The 18,641-nt window shown below is 38.1% G+C and overlaps 1 protein-coding gene across 6 annotated transcripts in view; it reads right to left on the reverse strand.

Annotated features, from left to right (window-relative positions):
• The window catches only part of MEF2A (myocyte enhancer factor 2A), a 175,887-nt gene that overhangs the window by 12,095 nt on the left and 145,151 nt on the right, over positions 1-18,641 (reverse strand). For 4 of the 6 annotated variants that reach the window (XM_035024029.1, XM_035024030.1, XM_035024032.1 and 1 more), the window contains 2 exons: positions 10,225-10,412; positions 857-880 (listed from right to left, as the gene is read on the reverse strand). In XM_035024029.1, the coding sequence (XP_034879920.1) occupies positions 857-880; positions 10,225-10,412 (212 nt within the window). The remainder of the gene's footprint in view (positions 1-856; positions 881-10,224; positions 10,413-18,641) is intronic. The other 2 variants (XM_035024034.1, XM_035024035.1) reach the window with 1 other exon arrangement.

Consider the following 18,641-nt stretch of genomic DNA (forward strand, 5'->3'; position numbering starts at 1 on the left):
ATATATATGTAATAATAAAGTATAAATAAAACAGATGCCTTCCCCCCATGCTCTCATGCAATCTGAACCCTTGTCCATGCTACAAACTAAACATTTTCAAGTTTTTCCCCCTTAAAGTCACTAATTAGCAACTGACTTTGAATTTATATGATCATTTCTGTGAATTCTGGGTTTTAGTCCCCAAAGAAGAGAGTTATTTTTAGTTAAATTTATTTTCTAGAAGAAAAGCCAATAGAAATCATTTAAGACAAAGGGTAATAGCTACTTTTAACAACAGAGTATGTCCTGATAGAAAAAAGTAAATTTGTGTATATTAAATTACAGATATTCCTTTCAGCAAACAGGGAACCCCCCCTTATGGTTCAGATCGTCTCATGCAGTATGAAATAATTTCAACTCTGAAAAAGGTGACCTCACCAAAAATGATGTAATCTTTTTGAAAGAAAGAGAAATAACACAAGACCATGTGTTACAATCTGAGGAACTTTGAGGGTGAAGTCATTTTCTAAAAATATGTTAATAATTTGGGGAACTATATAAGGTATTTTGTATCTTTTCTTAAAAAAAAAAAGCTGTAACAAGTGTCTTGTGATCATTGACAGCTATTGTTTTAAAGGCTCTGTTCCAATGTTCCCTCCAACAAAATGGGTCAAGATATATAATTATAAAATAGAAAAACGAGATGGACTCTGCAGTACCAGTAGATTGGTTCAGTTATTAAAAGTGCTCGGATAGTGTTTAAGAACAGCAAGAAAAACTGTGTAACAAAGGGAACACTGGTTAGATAAAAACATTTAAGAGAATTAGTACTTTCTAGATCTTTTGCAACTCCCTTCAAGCAGAAACACACACTCACCAACTCCAATTCCTCTTCCTCCGACTGCACTCAGCACATGAGAGGGATACGAGAGTTACTAAGACTGTTGATACTCAAAAATAAAATATTTCTTTAGAAAAACATGTTATTTGGACACTAGCAGTTGCCTGGAACTCTAAAGAAATGATTAAATATATGCAATGAATACAAATATAAATTATTTATTGTCTCTCCACTGGGAACGGATTTCAGAAGAAAGATTGTTTTAGTCAGGCCAGGCTTTAAAGCTGTCCCTGCTCCCCGGCTTAGTCTGCTCCTGAGTCAGCCTCACCCGCACATGGCCAGGCGATTGCAACTATTTAGTTTAAAAGGAGTTCCTAAACATGATCCCAGTTTATACTTGAAACCTTGAGAATACTTCATCCTCCCATCCCTAGCCCACCTGGTTACACATGTCCATTATTAAATATCTTCTAGATGTGTGCTCTTTGGTTGGCAGGAATTATTTTGTTTTCTGATTTCCCACCACAGCTAGCACAGTTATGAAACAACAAGAACTCAAACATTTGTTAGTAACAGTTTTGAATAACAAAGATTGAGATGCAAATACAGCTTTCATATGTATAATTTCACTGCAGAAAACAATAACACGTATGAAGCAAATGAGACGGAAGAAAAATGAACTGATAAATCATGTCCAGAAAAGAAATGAAGGACACATATTTGCTCCTTTTCTCTAAGCATTTAGAAAATACTAATAGGCTAGAAATAATCGACTAAATAGTGTTTTATTTTACTTAAAGAAGTCAAGCTTTTCTGTCAATCTATGGAAGGTGTCTCTATAAACATCATTGATAGAGGAAACCCCAATCTGAAAGCCAGTTTACCTGCAAACAAACTGTAAAATAGGCAGGCTGGTTATCTACTCTGAAAAACAATCACCTGGCCTACAATTGCTATTTCAAATGTGGGTAAAATGCTCTTCAGCTGTTGAGTTATACAGATCTTCACATTCCTCCATCTACAAGATATGCATGGAAATACTGCGGGTAAGTGCTGTATGGTTTTCACTTGAACCTGCAGGGACAAGGGTGTAAAATAGTTTATATGGCAAATTCTGAGTATTCTGCAGTGATGCTTCATGATCTCTGAAACAAAGACCAGGCAGAGATAACCCTGACCAGCTGCTAAATGCCTAAATGCAGTTTTGTCCTTACATTCTGCAGTTTACTAATAATTCTTATCAACACATTTCTGAGCCTTAAATGAAACTTTCTGTAGTTTATATTTCTGAAAGAGAAGCAGGTATTTCACATCCCATTCCTGAAAGGTGAGCCAAATGACTATCCTGAATGCCCAAATGTTTTTCTTTTTGGGGTTGTTATACATGTATATATTTTTAACTTTGTATCCTGCAATAATCATATCCTTAGAGAGCAGTTGCAAAGAAAACATACTATCACATACCCCAGCATCACTCCCACCCAGGTCTACATCCCAAACATGAGACAACTGTCAAAACTAACAGAGTTTTGCAGTCCTGAGTTACTGCAGCAGCAGTAACTGAAGCTATAGGACTTCACTTGGATTTCACCAATGTCCCTTTTCTGCTCCAGGACCGGATCCTGCATCCCACATGCCCTTCCCTGTCACATACCCTTAGTCTCCTCTGGTCTGTGACCATTCCCTCCATCTTTCATTTTTCATGACCTCAACAACTTTTGAAGAGTACTGGGTGGATATCTTGTTGAATGTCCCATAATTTGGGGCTTAGATTTTCTCAGATAGCATGGATTTTTGGAAGAGTACCAAAGAGGTGATGTGACCCTCTTAGCACATCGTATCAGAAGGTTATGTCATTCCATTATCGGTGATGTTAAGCTCGATTGCCTGGTTAAAGTCGTGTCTTCCAGGATTCCCCACTGCAAAATTACTACTTTTCCCTTTGTAATCAATTATTTGGGGAGAGACATTTTGAGGCTATGCAAATACCCTGTTTCTCCTTAAACTTTCGCTCATTTTAGCATCCATTGACCCTGTGTGGCCATGATCTCTGTACTGTGGTAGTTACAATGATGATTTGCTATTTCTCTCATTCTTTCTACATGTAATAATTAGAATTCTTCTCTAAGGGAGAGCTGTCCCTTCTCCATTTATGTATTTGATCATTTATTTTTATCAATAACAGACTTGGTATTTTTTATTCCTTGGGTACTAATCCAATAGTGTTGTTACTTATTTTGTTGCTTAAATTGTTCTAGTTTGGGCCACAGGAGCTCTTCTGAAAGGCTGGTTCCTGTAACCTTTTCACCTGCACTTCCTTATCCTCTGGCACCTCCGATTCATCCAGTGTTTTCATCGCCCCAGCTCTATAATCAATCATTTCTCCAAGGAGTCCTGATTCCTTTTATTGGAGAAGGTTTTAGAAACTAAGATCTGAGTACTAGGTGTGCTCGGTTACCAGATGTCATTGTCTGAAGGGGCCTGTCAGATGAGCTAGGAAATATATGATGTATACTATTTATGTTTATACACATTTATATTTCTCTATCTATATATGTTAAGAAAGTTAAGTTCATACTGAAACCTCCACCAACAACCCAGAAACAAGGGTTCACTGTAGCCTTCCCCAACCCCCACCCACCTTGCTTATTTGTAACTTTTTCTTCCCCCAACGAGAAACCCAGCTTTAACTACAACACATTCACTGTTTGAGAGTGTGTGTGTGTGTGTGTGTGTGTGTGTATAACAAATGTACCATCTTGAGCGCAATGCTTTCCTACAATTTTTTGGTTTTCTCTATCTAGAGTTAAAACAGTTTCCAAAGTTACTGAGCACTCCTTCCCCATCCCCTTCTGTATCACCCTGTTACAGACTTGCACTACACTTGACATTCATGTGTCACGGTCTATATTCTGTCTTCAATTCCCCCTGGAATCCTGGTTGATTTTAACTGCACAAAAGCACAGACTCATATGTACATCCAACAACACAGGATCACAGAATAGTTCCATCGCCTCAAAAATTTACCTCAAATTCCCTTTGTAGTCAACTCCTCTCTCCGTCCCTGGCAACCGCTGATATGTTTTGCATTTTCCAGAATAAAATATAAATGGAATCACATGCTATGTAGTCTTTTGGATCCAGTTTCTTTCACTTAGCAAAATTCATTTAAGATTCATCTATACTGCTGTGAATAAATGGCTCATCCCTTTTTATTGCTGAGCAGTATTCCTTTGTCTGGATGTACCACAGTGGGTATATCCATCCATTCATCTGTTGGAAGGACATCTAGGTTGTTCTCAGTTTTTGGCAACTATGAAAAATACAGATTCCTGTAAGCACAGTTTTCAATTCATTTGGGTAAATTCTTTAGGAGAGGATTGTTGGGTTGTATGACAAGTATATATTTAACTTTTAAGAAGCTGCTGATCTGTTTTCCAAAAGTGGTGTATGATTTTGCATTCCAAGCATGAATATATCAGAGTTCTTGTTGCTCTGCATCCTTATCAGAACTTGACATTTTAGTATTTTTGGTTTTTGTTTTGTTTTTAAGTAGGCCTCAGTGGGGCTTGAACTGGTGATTCTGAGATCAAGAGTTGGACACTTAACCCACTGAGCCACCCAGACACCTGTTTGAGTAGAGCTGACACATAATGTTACATTATTTTCAGGTGTACAACACAGCAATTCAACAACTCTGTATGTTATGCTGTGCTCCCAAGTGTAGCTCCCATCTGTTGCCATATAATGCTATCACAGTATCACTGATTTTTTTATTTTTTAAATCTTAGCCATTCTAACAGATGTATAGTTGTATCATCCTGGAAGCAAGTCCTTTATCAGATAAGTGATTTGCAAACAGTTTCTCCTAATCTCTAGGTTGTCTTTTTATTCTCTGGATAGGATCTTTTACAGAGTAAAACTTTTTTGATAGTGAAACTATTTTGACAGCATCAATGTATCAAAATTTTCTTTATGGATCATGTTTTTGGTGTATTTTTTTTTCCAATGTTTTCTTCTAAAAGTTTCAGAGTTTTGTATTTTATGCTTGAGTCTATGCTACATTTTAACTTTTGTATAAGGTATGAGTTATATTTTAAGGTTTCATTTTTGCATATGGATGCTGAATTGTTCCAACAGAGTTAGTTGTACCAGCTATCCTTTCTCCATTGAACTGCTTCACTGCCTTTGTCAAAAAACAACTAAATATATTTGTGTAGGTCTATTTTCTGGGCTCTCTGTTTTGTCCATTGATCTATGTGCCCACCTTTTTGCCAGTACCTCTTTCATTCCTGATATTGATAACCCATGCCTTCTCTTTTAATTTGGTCAGTTCGGCTAGAAGTTTAGCAATCAAAAACTAGGCTTTGGTCTGACTGCTTTTCTCTAATGTTTTTCTGTCTTAAATTTCATTAATTTCTGCTCTTTTTCTTCTGGTTGCTTTGGGTTAAGTTTGCTCTTCTTTCTTGAGTTTAAGTAAAACCTTACTGATTTGGTACCTTTCTCTTTTCTAATATAAACATCCAATGCCTTGAGTTACACACACACACACACACACACACACATTTTATAATTTCTCCTGAGATTTCCTCTTTGACCCGTGGGGTATTTAAAAGTGTGTTTTTTCCTCAATATATAAAGATTTTTCCTTTCTGTTATGGATTTCATTATGATCAGAGAATATAATCTGTATGATTTTGATTTTTTGAAATCTGTTGAAGTTTACTTTATGGCACAGGAAATGGTCTATCTTAGTGAATGTTCCAAGGGCCCTTAAGAAAAATGTTATGTTCTGCTGTTGTGAAGTATTCTGTAAACGTCTCTTAGGTCAGGTTGGTTGAGTATTGCTCAGGTTGTCTAGACCATTACAGATTTTTCTGCCTACTTGTTCTGTCAATTACTGAGAGAAGAGTGTTTAAGTTTCCAACTACAATTGTGGATTTTTCTATTTCACCTTTTAGTTCCATCAGTTTTTGGTTTATGAATTCTGAAGGTGTGCTGTTAGGTGCGTATACATTAAAGATAACTTATTTCTTGGAAAACAGACTGTGTGAAGTCCTTCTTTTTCCTTGGTAATATTCCTTATTATGAAATCTACATTGTCTGAAATAATATGGCTACACTAGCCTTCTTGTGGTTAATGTTTGCTCAGTATGTTTTCTCTATCTGCTAACCTATGCCTTTATATTTAAAGTAGGGTTCTGTAGACAGTGTATAGTATGATCTTCCTTTTCTTAAACAATCTGACATTTTGTCTTTTAACTGATGTTTACGACCACATTTGGTGTGATTACTTGTATGGCTGGATTAAAATCTACAATCTTGCTATCTATTTATTTGTCCCATCTGTTCTTTATTTTTCTTTTTTCTCCCATATCTTGGGCTATTCGAGCATTTTTTTTTTATAATTCCATTTTATCTCCTCTATTGACTTTTTATACCTCTTTTAAGATTGTTTTCTGTAGTTGCACTAGGTTTTGTAACATACATCTTTAGTTAATTAGAGTTCACCTTCAAATAGATATCATATTAGATGCTTACAACTGTATTTACAATTTGCTTCTCTTTTGTTGTCCTATATTCTATTTTTACATGTGTTATAAGCACAAAATTCATTCCCACTATTTTTGCTTTAGAAAGTAGTGATCTTTTAGAGCAATTAAAAAGAGAAAGATGCTCGGATTCTGGTTTCTAAACCATTCTCCAATAAAAAGGAACCAAGGTTCCTTGGAGAAATGACTGATTCTAGGACTTGGGCAGGAAATATACAAGATGAGCCTAGAGCATTTCATAGTAACTGAAAAATTTAAAAGTAACTTCCTCCATTACCCACCCCCCGAAAAAAAAACCCCACAAGGATGAAGGTGTGTTTTCAGATGCACAGGAACCAACTGAACACTCCTCAATAGCTAGAGCTGGAATATGAGCAAACGAATAAAACAGTATTGGTAGAACTATATATAAACAGAATTTAGGAGTATTATTACCCAAAATATAAATGTCCGTAAGTTTGTATTAATATAAATCATAAAATAAATGAAAGTAAACAGGTAAGTCACCTGTTCAGAAAAACTCCAAATAATTGATGTAGATATTCCGCCCTCAAGGAGGTACAGCCTAACTCCCCACTCCTTAAGTATGGACCTTGCATAGGGACTTCTTTCCAAAGAGGACAGTACGGAAAGGAAGAAGCATAGAAACCCACGCAACGCTACATCAGCAAGGAGGCCAAGGTTAACATCAATAGTAATGATTCATAATAATACTATGTACCCTTTGTATGGGTGATAAAAATGGCACTTTAGTTCTGTGGCCTTCCTCCCCGAAACCCATAACCCCAGTCTAATCATGAGAAAAACATGAGAAAAAATCCCAATGGAGGAACATTCTACAGAATACCTTACCAGTACTTCTCAAAACTGTTAAGGTCATTAAAACAAGGAAAGTCTTAGCAACTATCACAGCCAAGAGGAGTCTGAGGAGACATGGCCACTAAATGTAATGTGGTGTCCTGGATGGGGTCCCGGAACGCAACAAGACATGCAGTTAAAAACTAAGGAAAAATGAATAAAGTATGGAACTGCGGTGAATAATAATGTATCAATACTGACCCGTTAGTTGTAACTAATGTACTATACTAATGCAAGATGTTAATAATAGGAGAAACTGGTGTGAAGCATTAGGAGAACTTTCGGTACTATGTTTGTAATCTAAAATACAAGGTTTATAAAATGTAGGGGAAAATGAATTGTGTTTTATTTTATCTTCATTTATTTCATTTCCATTGTTCTATATTTCTTTGTGTAGATCCAAGTTTGTGCTGGTATCATAGTCCCTCTTCCTTCGGCGTTTCTTTAGAACAGATCTCCCAGCAATAAATTCTCCAGATTTTTGTTTGAGAAAATTTCTATTTCTCTTTCATTTTTTTTTTTTTTTTTAAGATTTTATTTATTTATTTGACACACAGAGAGACATAGAGCAAAAGCAGGGGGAACAGGCAGGCAGGCAGGCAGGCAGGCAGAGGCAGAGGGAGAAGCAGGCTCTCTGCTGAGCAAGGAGTGAGATGTGGGCCTCGAAGCCAGGACCCTGGGATCATGACCTGAGCTGAAGGCAGATGCTTAACCGACTGAGCCACATAGGCACCCCTTCTCTTTCACTTCTGAAAGACATTTTTGCTGGATACAGAATTCTACGTTGAGGGTTTTTTGTTTTGAATTCCAGTACTTCAGGTTACTCCACTGTTTTGTAGCTTGCAGAGTTTCTGAAGGGAAGTATGGTATAAATTCTCATCTTTGTTCTTCTCTTTTCTCTGGCTGCCTTTAAGATTTTTTCCTTGTTGTCCTTTGCTTTTAACAATCTGAATGTGTGTATTTGTCCTACTTGGTCTTATTATTTTTTTCAACTATTTCTTCTTCTCTGTTCTCTCTCTCCTCTTTTTGGAATTCCAATGACAAAAATGTTAAACCACCTGATCAAAGTTCAGAGCTCTTGGAGGCTTTGTTTTGCTTTTTGTTTTATTTTCACTCTTCTTTCTCTTTGTATTGTAGTTTGGGTAACTCTACTGACCTACAGACCAAGAGGCCTTTCCTCTTGCTAGGTCTTTGGTGCACAGTTTAATTTAATTAGGAATCGGGCTGCATTTGAGCTTCACCGGTGCAATGGTCACCCTCAGTGCATCCAGCCTGGTCTTCACAGCCCCCTGGGAGGAAACGAGCGCTGGTTTGCCAGGCGTTGTGTGTGTTTTCCCCAGAGGCTGCTCCACTCTCAGTCAAAGCCTTTCCTCCTTCTTGGGTGTCCTGCCGTGCTCCCGGCATTGTTCCTGCCCCTCTGCCACAGCTTCAGATGGCTTTCCTTTTCCATTTCTCGAGATACAATGGGAGGTCACCAATGCCCAAAGGGTGACACTTTTTGTTCATCTCCTCACAGATTAAGACTTCTGGTCCACAGGACAGAAAGGGGAGAAGGGTCTAGGCAGCACATTTGGTCCCTATCACAGGGGCTGCTCTTCCCCTTTCCCAGCCACACACCACAGTGGAGGCTTTTTCAGGACGTTCCCAATCTCTTCTGTGAGTACCCAGTGGGGTTCACAGAGAAAAAGCCTCCGAAAGAACTTGGACTCCCCCTATGTCCCAACATTAGGGCTTTACATGGGCCTGCCAGGGAACACCTGGCCTCCAGCAATTCACCAAGCATCTGAGCTGAACTCTCATTACCTGTGTCCTACCTACACAAACCAGGGCTCCAATGTCCTCTCCCTGCAGTATCTGTCTCTCCCTAGAGTCCGGGCCACTTGGGAGCCATGAAATCTCAGCACTACAATCTACTCAAGGAGAACTGGGAACTTGTTTGTCCAACTCGTTTTCCTTGTAAGGCTGGGAGCAACATAGTTTCCAGCTTTCTATCTCCAAATGAAAAATTACTCGTTTGTTTCTTGACTTAAGAGGTTTTGGTCCTGGCTCTCTTTTATATTACCTTGGACAAGTACTAACTTCTCCTTCAGTTTCTTCATTTCTACCCAGCCAAGATTATAGCAGAACTGACAATCAAATGCGACGATGCATATGAAGATGTTTGGGAACTATAAAGCATTATACATATGTAGATTATCTAAAGCCTGATGGCATCAACTTTCATTTAGCAAAAAATCAAATAGTGCTGCACTACAGAGAGAACACCTGGCATATCACACTGCATGTTAGTCAAGCCATGCTATACTAGGAATGGTTTTAAAACTTGCAAACATATTCTGATTTTTTTTCAATAAGAAGCTAAGGGAGATAAACACACTCTCCTCTTCTTCATAAACACAGGATTCAAAAGCATATGACGCTGGAACTATGAAGACATTGCCAAGGGCTGGGGTGGGGAGACCTGTATTCTTTATAGAATTGAATGGGAAGGTTATTTGAGAAGGAATAAACAAAGAAAGATTATTTGGAGAATAACTCATTCAAGTTTTGATGCATTATTCCCTATTCTACAGTGGTTCTCTCTAGTATGTAGAAACACTGACAATATAGTGTTTCTCCTACAGAAAAGCACGTGTAATCGATTACTGAAAGTATGTAAAGTCAAGATAGAAGAAATATTTAAGTCAGGTTTAATTTATGATTTTGGTGATGGAATCTCTGAGCTAAGAGACCAGCATGGTAAAATTAAAATTAAGCCTAACAACCTCTCCCCATTTAGCTTTAATTTTAAATAACCACTAAGCATATTTACATCCTGTTTTTCTATAATCTGATTTCTGTGTATTTAAAATAGACCGATCTCTTCAAATGCCAACTTCAAATAGAAATATTCCTTAAGAAAGGGTCTAGATTCTATGGAAGTACAGAAAATTCCAAGAAAAATATAGACTGGCTGTATTTTTAAAGAATAAGCTGAAGAAAAATTTAACGTACCAGTGGAGGCATCATGCCCTTGCTTGAAGGAGGGATGACAACTCGAAGATCTGGTTTTCGACTATTCATTCCAAGATTGCCACCACCTGGAGGAGGGGGAGACTTTGTAGGCATAACTTTGCCTAAACTGTTTGCACCAGTAGTTCCAATCAAATTTGGAGAAGCTCTTGAGTTTACGAATCCGTTCCCTGGAAAAAGGAAATATCATTCATTAATGTGAGAAGAGTCGTGAAAACACTTTGGTAGAAATATGAAACAAGTGTTTCCTAGTCCTAGTTTCAAATAAATTTTGTAACAAAACTCATTAGTAACTGACCACGTATCTTTGAGTATTTTAAAAATAAGCAAAAATATCAACCCAAGTCTGAAATACACATAAAACTTAAGACTTATGCCATCTGTTTCCAGTCTTACTGCGTGGACCTGCTGAGAGATACTTAAAACGCAAGATCCATGTCTAACAGGGCATTTCCTACTGGGGACTGAGATAATGGAGATGTTCGAAGAAGCCGCCTGCGACCGCCCTAGTCACTCATTTGGGCAGTAGAGGGCAGCAGAGGCACCCCTACTAGTCCGAACCTGAACCCGCTACCGCGACTGGGCCAACTTCGCTACTGCAGCTTCTTTAGCACCCTAATGCTTCGTCTTCACCAGGTACTTCCTCCTTACTGCTCCACCTCTAGCCATGCTGTTTCTTTGGCTGCCAGTAAGGTCTTCATTAAATATTTGTGGTTTGTCTGACTTTAATCATCCTATTCCTGGTTTTCCACTTTCTCTAAGAGAGCAGTCTCTCTCTCTCAGAGGAAGTAAGGACGTGTGTACTCGGTGGTGATGTTCTATATATGCAGTACTTCTGGGTGTCAGTTGAGCTAGGAGATCAATGTAAGAGATCATCCCTATTTTCATGGAGGCTGCAGTCCTTCTACTCCTCCTCAGGGGTAGCAGCCATGTGGTCTGGGTGAGCCGACTCCATCAATCCCTGCTTGGGGACAGTCCGAGCCACTGTACGCAGGCATTCTCCCTCACCACCGTGATGGGACCTGGGAACGTCCAGTCGGATCCTAAGTAAAGCAGCTGTTACATGATGGTGAGGGAGACTCCTGCATTCCTCCAAATACGACTGAGGAAGAAGCATTTGATTCTCGAGCCATTCTGAGATTCAGAAGAAAGCCAGAATGAGGAAAAAGGTGACAGGGAAAGGAGAACTGCACCCCGGGAAGACTGCATGCCAAGAAGTGAAATGATGCGTCTCAAAGAGCTGCAATGAGTTAATGGCAGAAAACAATCACGTAATGTACGGTGATTAACATAACGTAAAAAAAAAAAAGCATTTGTATTGGGTTATCAGAACATTTTAAATCTTTGAAAGTTTCTTGAATGGGACAGAAATATTATTTAAAGATTTTTTTTTTTTTTTTTTATTTGAGAGAGAGCACATGAGAAGGGGGAGGGTCAGAGGGAGAGGCAGACTCCCTGCTGAGCAGGGAGCCCGATGCGGGACTCGATCCTGGGACTCCAGGATCGTGACCTGAGCCGAAGGCAATTGCTTAACCAACTGAGCCACCCAGGCGCCCTATTTAAAACCATTTACAATCCTTATAGTGTTTGGTGGTTTATAAAACATTTTCAGGGGGTGCCTGGGTGGCTCAGTCAGTGAAGCGTCTGCCTTCGGCTCAGGTCATGATCCCAGGGTTCTGGGATCGAGCCCTGCATCGGACTTCCCTGCTCAGCGGGGAGGTCTGCTTCTCCCTCTCTCTCTGCTGCTCCCCCTGCTTGTGCACACGCTCTAATAAATAAATAAAATCTTTAAAAAAAAATAAAAAATTTTCAGGTACAGTATTATAATGAATAAAGGCAACTGATCAATAGAATTCTAAAATTTAAAAAATGTAACTAGAGAGGGATTAAGTACTTGAAGATAATCAGCTGAAGAAAATGGATGCTTCAATATATCTGCTTACAGAGTTTGAAAAACATGTTAGTTATTTGGCTGTATTATTTATATGAATAACTAAAAATTGACGTTTGACAATGTGATCTAATCAACGTTACTGGATCCTAACCAGTACCATTTTCAAAGGACAAAGAAAACTGAGTGGTGAGGCGTGGCCCTGGGGAACTGGCCCGCATCTCTCCAGTCGCTGTCATTCAAACTGTCAGGATTCCAGATGACCAGTCTTCCTCTCTGCCACCACCCCCCTCACTCTCACCCAACTCACTCCTCCTGCTTTCTCCAAAACTTTTACCAAGTGACCTACCAGTTTTAATTCATTTACATGACTTAATTTTTGCTGTGAGGACTGGTATTTCAGTTAACCTGATGAGGCTATTTCCTGCATTCTACTTCCATTATCTTGAAACAGTAGGTATTAAATCTGGGCGAATCTCCTTTCCACACCCCACAGAGCAATTCCTGCATTCTGTTGAGCTTCAGAAAGCAGTGCTGTTAAACAATCTCTTCACCAGGCCAACCCCTGTGGAGCAGAGCTCATCCATGCGTTGGGCAGAGGTAACTGCTAAGGCAAGTCATCTGAATATAAAATGCTCATCAAGTAATTTTTCAAAAATAGGCTTAATAGAAACTAAAAGAATGTTGGATTAACAAGTACAGATTAACATTTCTCTCAATAGGCACAAATGTTTATAATCTCTTTGATAACATTTAGAAGATTCTTATTTACTTGATTTGTACTCAAATCTGAAGGATAAAGCAATATTTCTTCTCAAATACATTACAAGGTGATGCGAAGCTAATGCAGAAGAATGCATTATCAAGAAGCTCTAATACTCTTTACCCATGTGGATTCTAGGATGCTTTTCAGCTACATATAATACCACAGTAACCCAGAGTGAAGGGACTCTAAAAGCATGGTATTTCTTAGTGTGAAGTTGGGAGTCTGCCGCAGATAATTATTACAGAATGATGTAAGTGTCTGGTGACTTGTCAGGCTGAAACAGGATAACCTTATATGTACTATTTGTTATATTGTGGAGTGTAGTGATATACTATCAAATATACTTAATTCCCGTTCATTTTTTATGACAAAAATGTAGATACTTTCAGTATATAACTCATCTTTCCAAAGCCTACAAATTTAAGAATTAAAGTACCAACTCTAAATGAATTAACCCAATGTGATTATCATCAAAATGTGTTCTAAGGTTTTAAGGTAAATTATGCCCTGACACAAACATGATAAAAATGCTCTTGGGCAAACTGCATACCGATGCCTCCAGAAATTTAAGAAAGCTAATCTCACTTATGGTCCCTACAGCTCTAAGGCAGATCATGCAATTATATCAGTCTGGCTCATATTTCAGAATATCCTATCAGCTGGAATAATGTAGTCAAGTGTCTAGAAAGCACTCCATGTCCTTAATACCACTCTTTTAGGGCTAAATTGTAGACAATGATGTCATTAATGTTTTACTACTATGAATCTAATTCAGAAGTTGAACTAACATGCACAGGATTTTGAAAATCTCAAAGAATTCTGAAAAATTTGTCCAAAGCAAGGCTCAAGAATTGATTTTATCATATCTGACAAATTTTCATAAAATCTGACAAACTTTCAGCTGATTATTCAATAAATAAAAAAGAACATTTTAAAAATCTATACAATTATCTTTTGTATAAAGAACTGAATGAGGTTTCTAAAATTAAAAAAGACCATGGTTTGTTTTTTTTTTTATTCTTATGTTAATCCCCATACATTACATCATTAGTTTTAGATGAAGTGTTCCATGATTCATTGTTTGTGCATAACACCCAGTGCTCCATGCAGAATGTGCCCTCCTCAATACCCACCACCAGGCTAACCCATCCTCCCACCCCCCTCCCCTCTAGAACCCTCAGTTTGTTTTTCGGAGTCCATCAAGACCATGGTTTTTAAAATCATAGTCGACACATTTACTTGATTCAGTGGAAATTCCTATATGACAGACAACATGGGTTCTGTCCATTAGAAGTTTATAATCTACAACAGACAATGCTCATGAAATCCTGTGTGTCTCTTCCTGAGTACTGTATTCATCCTCTCAATCTCTCCATGTGGGCAGCCCCAAAGAGGCTTCTCCTCCTTCAGAGACCTCACGCATCCCCCTGGCTTTAACCATTGCCTCAATAGGACTCTTAAGTCTGTTTCTGCTCTTTATATCTCCTAATTTCTAGTCCACATGCAACCATATCCCACAGAGATGCTGCTGTCATCTCAAACGCCACCGGTTATAAACCCGTGTACTACCACCACCCGCTGTCACTCCCATCCAACTTTCACAGAGCTCCAGCTTTGTTACTCTTTATACTGTTTCTCATTTCATCCATCTCTTGAGCTGCCACCGCCTCTGCCACACTGCAAGCCCTTACTATTACCTTCGCTCACCCCTAAACAATTCCAAGAGCTTCTTGAGCCTTTCTATTTCTAGTCCAGTGTATTTTTTTCTTTCTCAACATGTTTTAAAAAAGTGAAATTGCTGGATATCAGAGACTTTATTTTATGCTTGATCTTTAAACACAGGCCCGAAGTTAAAAGGAATTCCTGAAGTCATCTGAACTACAGTATTATCTAAGTATTAAATGTCAACTTTCAGTAGAGAAATATACTTAGTATGCCAAATCAGATGGCCACTACGGAAGATGTATACAATTTTCAGCACGTACAAAACTGGCAGGTTTTACTTGGACAATGACAGACTGAAAACAAAAAATGATGTTTCAAGGAAAAACAATTGAATGCTCTAATGTACTGTAATAAAAATGTTATGATTGTGGAGGTACCAACCATATCAATATAGAAAGTTTAAAAACTAGAAGAAGAGAGAGAGAACTCCTACTTCCACCATCCCAACATAACTATGATAATCAGTTTGGATTTCCCCTCCTTTTCGTTTTCCACATGCATATCTTTTGCATAGTTTTAAATCACAACTAAAAAGGAATTCAGTTGAAAATTTCATTTACATAATTTTCATACTGTTAATACGTTGCTTTCTTCCTATTATTCACTACTATAAATAAAGTTGCAGTCAATCTTTGAATATTCTAGTTTATTTCTTTAGGAGAGAATCCCAGCAGTGGGATTCGTGGGCTCAGGGGCATAAACATTTTTATGACTACTGAAACATCTTGCCAAAATCTTTTCAGAAAGATCATTACTAATTTACAATGCTATAAGCACACAGAAGATCATCAGTTTCCTCACACCTTCATTGGCTCTCCAGGCCACAACACAAGTGGTAACAGTTGGCAATTAGTGAGTTGTCGTTTTCTCTGCCATTTCTATTTAAATCTCCTGATACATCCTTTCCATTTTTAAAATACTAGTTGGGTTTCCTTTTTGAATTGTACATTTAGGTACATTAAAAACCCACCTACTTATTAAATATTCCCCTATCTGCGGCTTGTATTTTATCTTACTTTTTCTCTGAAGAATGAGAAAATCTTCTATCTCACATAAGACGACTGGAGAAAAGTAGCTGCAAGCCCAGTGGCTTTAGCAGCTCAGTGTGCAGGACCCTGCGCTTTCCAGCTTTCAGCTCTGCCATCCTAGGTTTTTGCTGGCCTGTCCTCTGATACCATTTTGTTTCCTGATCTCAAGATGGGGCTGTACATCCAGCTGCCACATGCAGTAACGCCCAATGAATCGAGTCTTTGCCTGAAGACTGCTAAGTCCTTCTAGGAGTAGGAATGTGTGTATGAATTTTTCTCTCTCTAGATTTCAGAATTAATAGTATAACACCTATACAATGTACATTACATTCTCTTATAATTTTAAAAGTGCCTCCACATTTGGGGTTTGTAATTCCTTTTTAAAATCAAGTGTATTTATTTAAAAACTTAGATTAATGTAGCACATAATACAAAATGGTGCACAAAACAAAAACTTACAAATCAAGGATTTAGCATAAAGTAAACATCCACGTAACCATTACATCAGTAAAAAAGAATACTGCCAAAGCCCTGAAAGTCTCTAAAACTGGGCCCCCCAAAACATTCCTGTTGTTCCACCCACCCAAAATAACCAGTACTGTAACTATTACAGTGACTTCTTTTCTTTATAGTTTTATCACCTATCTTATCTACACATGCATCCTTAGCACTGTAATATTGCTTGGCTACTTTTCGAACTTTATTTAGATAGAATCATTTCATATTTGCATCCACTGTCTTTCATTCATCATGGTGTGGTGAAATTCAGCCACCCTATTAATTCCTGCTGTAGTTTCTTCCTTTTCATTGCAGTATAGTACTCCTTCATATAAATGTACTGTCTCTTATTTATTTGTTCTACTGTTAACAGAAGCTTGGATTATTTCTAGATGTTGGCTGTAACAAATAATGCCATGCCCATTCCTTTACATATTTGTTGATGCTCATGGTACACCATGCATTTCTCTACAGTATATAAGAATGAATAAAAATGGTGGGTTGTAAAATATATATATCTACAACTTTAGTAGATAATGTCAAAATGGCTGCACCAATTTGTACCGCTATCATCAGGGAATGAGAGTTTGGAATTTCCCATAGGCTTGTCAACACTTGGTATTATCTGCTTATTCTGCTTTAGCCATTCTGGTTGGTGTATGATGCTTTCTGTGGTTTTAATTTTGCATTTTCTTGGTTACTACGATTGAGCATCTTGTCACATGTTTATTGGATACCTAATAACTTCTTTTGTGAAATGTCTGTGTTCTCATGCACATTTTCAAAAATCAATTTTCTTTGGGGTGCCTGGATGGCTCAGTTGTTAAGCGTCTGCCTTCGGCTCAGGTCATGGTCCCCTCCCTGCTCGGCAGGGAGCCTGCTTCTCCCTCTCCCACTCCCCCTGCTTGTGTTCCCTCTCTCGCTATGTTTCTGTCAAATAAATAAATAAAATCTTTAAAAAAAGATCAATTTTCTTTTTCATGATGATTTGTAAGTATTCTTCATAAAAAGCCCCGTTTACTCTATGTATATGATCTACATTTCCCCACTCTGTCTTGCCTTTTCATTCTCTTCATGCTGTTTTTGATGAACAAAGATTCCTAATTTTACACAAGCAAATCAATCTTTCTTTTGTGGTTAGGCTTCCTCTCGTTTCTTATTTAACATGTCTTTCCCTATTCTGAGTTTGTTCAATGCTTAAAAACCTCAAGGATGCTTCTGCTTTCCCTATTACGTGGGCCTGAAATATCCTATCTTTTGGGAAGCAGAAGACTCAACAAAAATTAAAATAAGACTAATGGCGGGCTCATCTATAAAAATATTATGCATTTGAAAATTACAGTAGCAGTAAATATGTTATAGTTTAAAGGTTAAGCGAAACTATCTGGAAGTGGCTCATGACAAGTCTCTAAACCTGGACTGACAAAATAAAAGTTACTATACAGATTATGTATAAAAAATTTGTTTTAAACAAGGGTCTTTGGATATTGGTTGCTGGCTGAAATATTTTGTCACCAGAGAGCTTATCTCCATGTGATTAAATTCTCTGAAATTTGTTGATACTTTTTTTGTGGCCCAGCATGTGATCAATTTTTAGTTTTATGGACACAAAGAACTTTTTTTTTTTTTTTTAATACAAAAGAACACATGAGACGTCTCGGTGGCTCAGTCGGTTAAGGACTGCCTTCGGCTCAGGTCATGATCCCAGGGTCTTGTGTGTGTGAATTTTTTTCTCTCTAGATTTCGGAATTAATAGTATAACACCTATACAATGTACATTACATCCTCTTATAATTTTAAAAGTGCCCCCACATTTGGGGTTTATAACTCCTTTTTAAAATCAAACGTATTTATTTAAAAACTCATATTAACGTAGCACATTAATATGCTACATTTATATGTAGCATCGGGCTCCCTGCTCATAGGGGAGCCTGCTTCTCCCTCTGCCTCTGCCCCTCCTCCCTGCTCATGCTCTCTCTCTCTGACAAATAAATAAATAAAATCTTAAAAAAAAAAAAAAGAACACAGATACTGGAAAGAATGTTTACTCTGTACTTTAAGTGTAGATGACCACACTCTAGTGTGAAGAAGGGGGATGGTGCAGACGTTAGATGTAGCTACCGCAAGGGGCTGTTACCCTCTGATTCACTCTACTTCTATGGTCCTGCCTTTTGGGAGCTCAACACAAAGTGACAGGAGCACACTGGACCCTCCCAATTCTTTGTGGGCCCTGAACTTTGATCTCTGTGTCCCCTTAGGTTTCTGAGGCTGTCCTACTCCACTGTGGAAGTGGCAAATACCACCTGAGGAAAAGCAGTCACAAATGCTGGGCTCACCCTCTTCAAGGCTCTGTCTCCATCATTCCCTGAATCTTGAGCCAGGTATTCTTCATTATCTTGTTAGTTCTCAAATGATTTCAAGCAGATTTTACAAATACTTTGCCTAGCATCTGTAGGTGTCTTCAGCGGAAGGGTTGGTCCCAATGACCAGG

The sequence above is a fragment of the Mirounga leonina genome, unplaced genomic scaffold, assembly GCF_011800145.1.
Source record: "Mirounga leonina isolate KUSES-001 unplaced genomic scaffold, KU_Mleo_1.0 Mir_178, whole genome shotgun sequence".
In the NCBI taxonomy this organism is placed as follows: Eukaryota; Metazoa; Chordata; class Mammalia; order Carnivora; family Phocidae; genus Mirounga; species Mirounga leonina.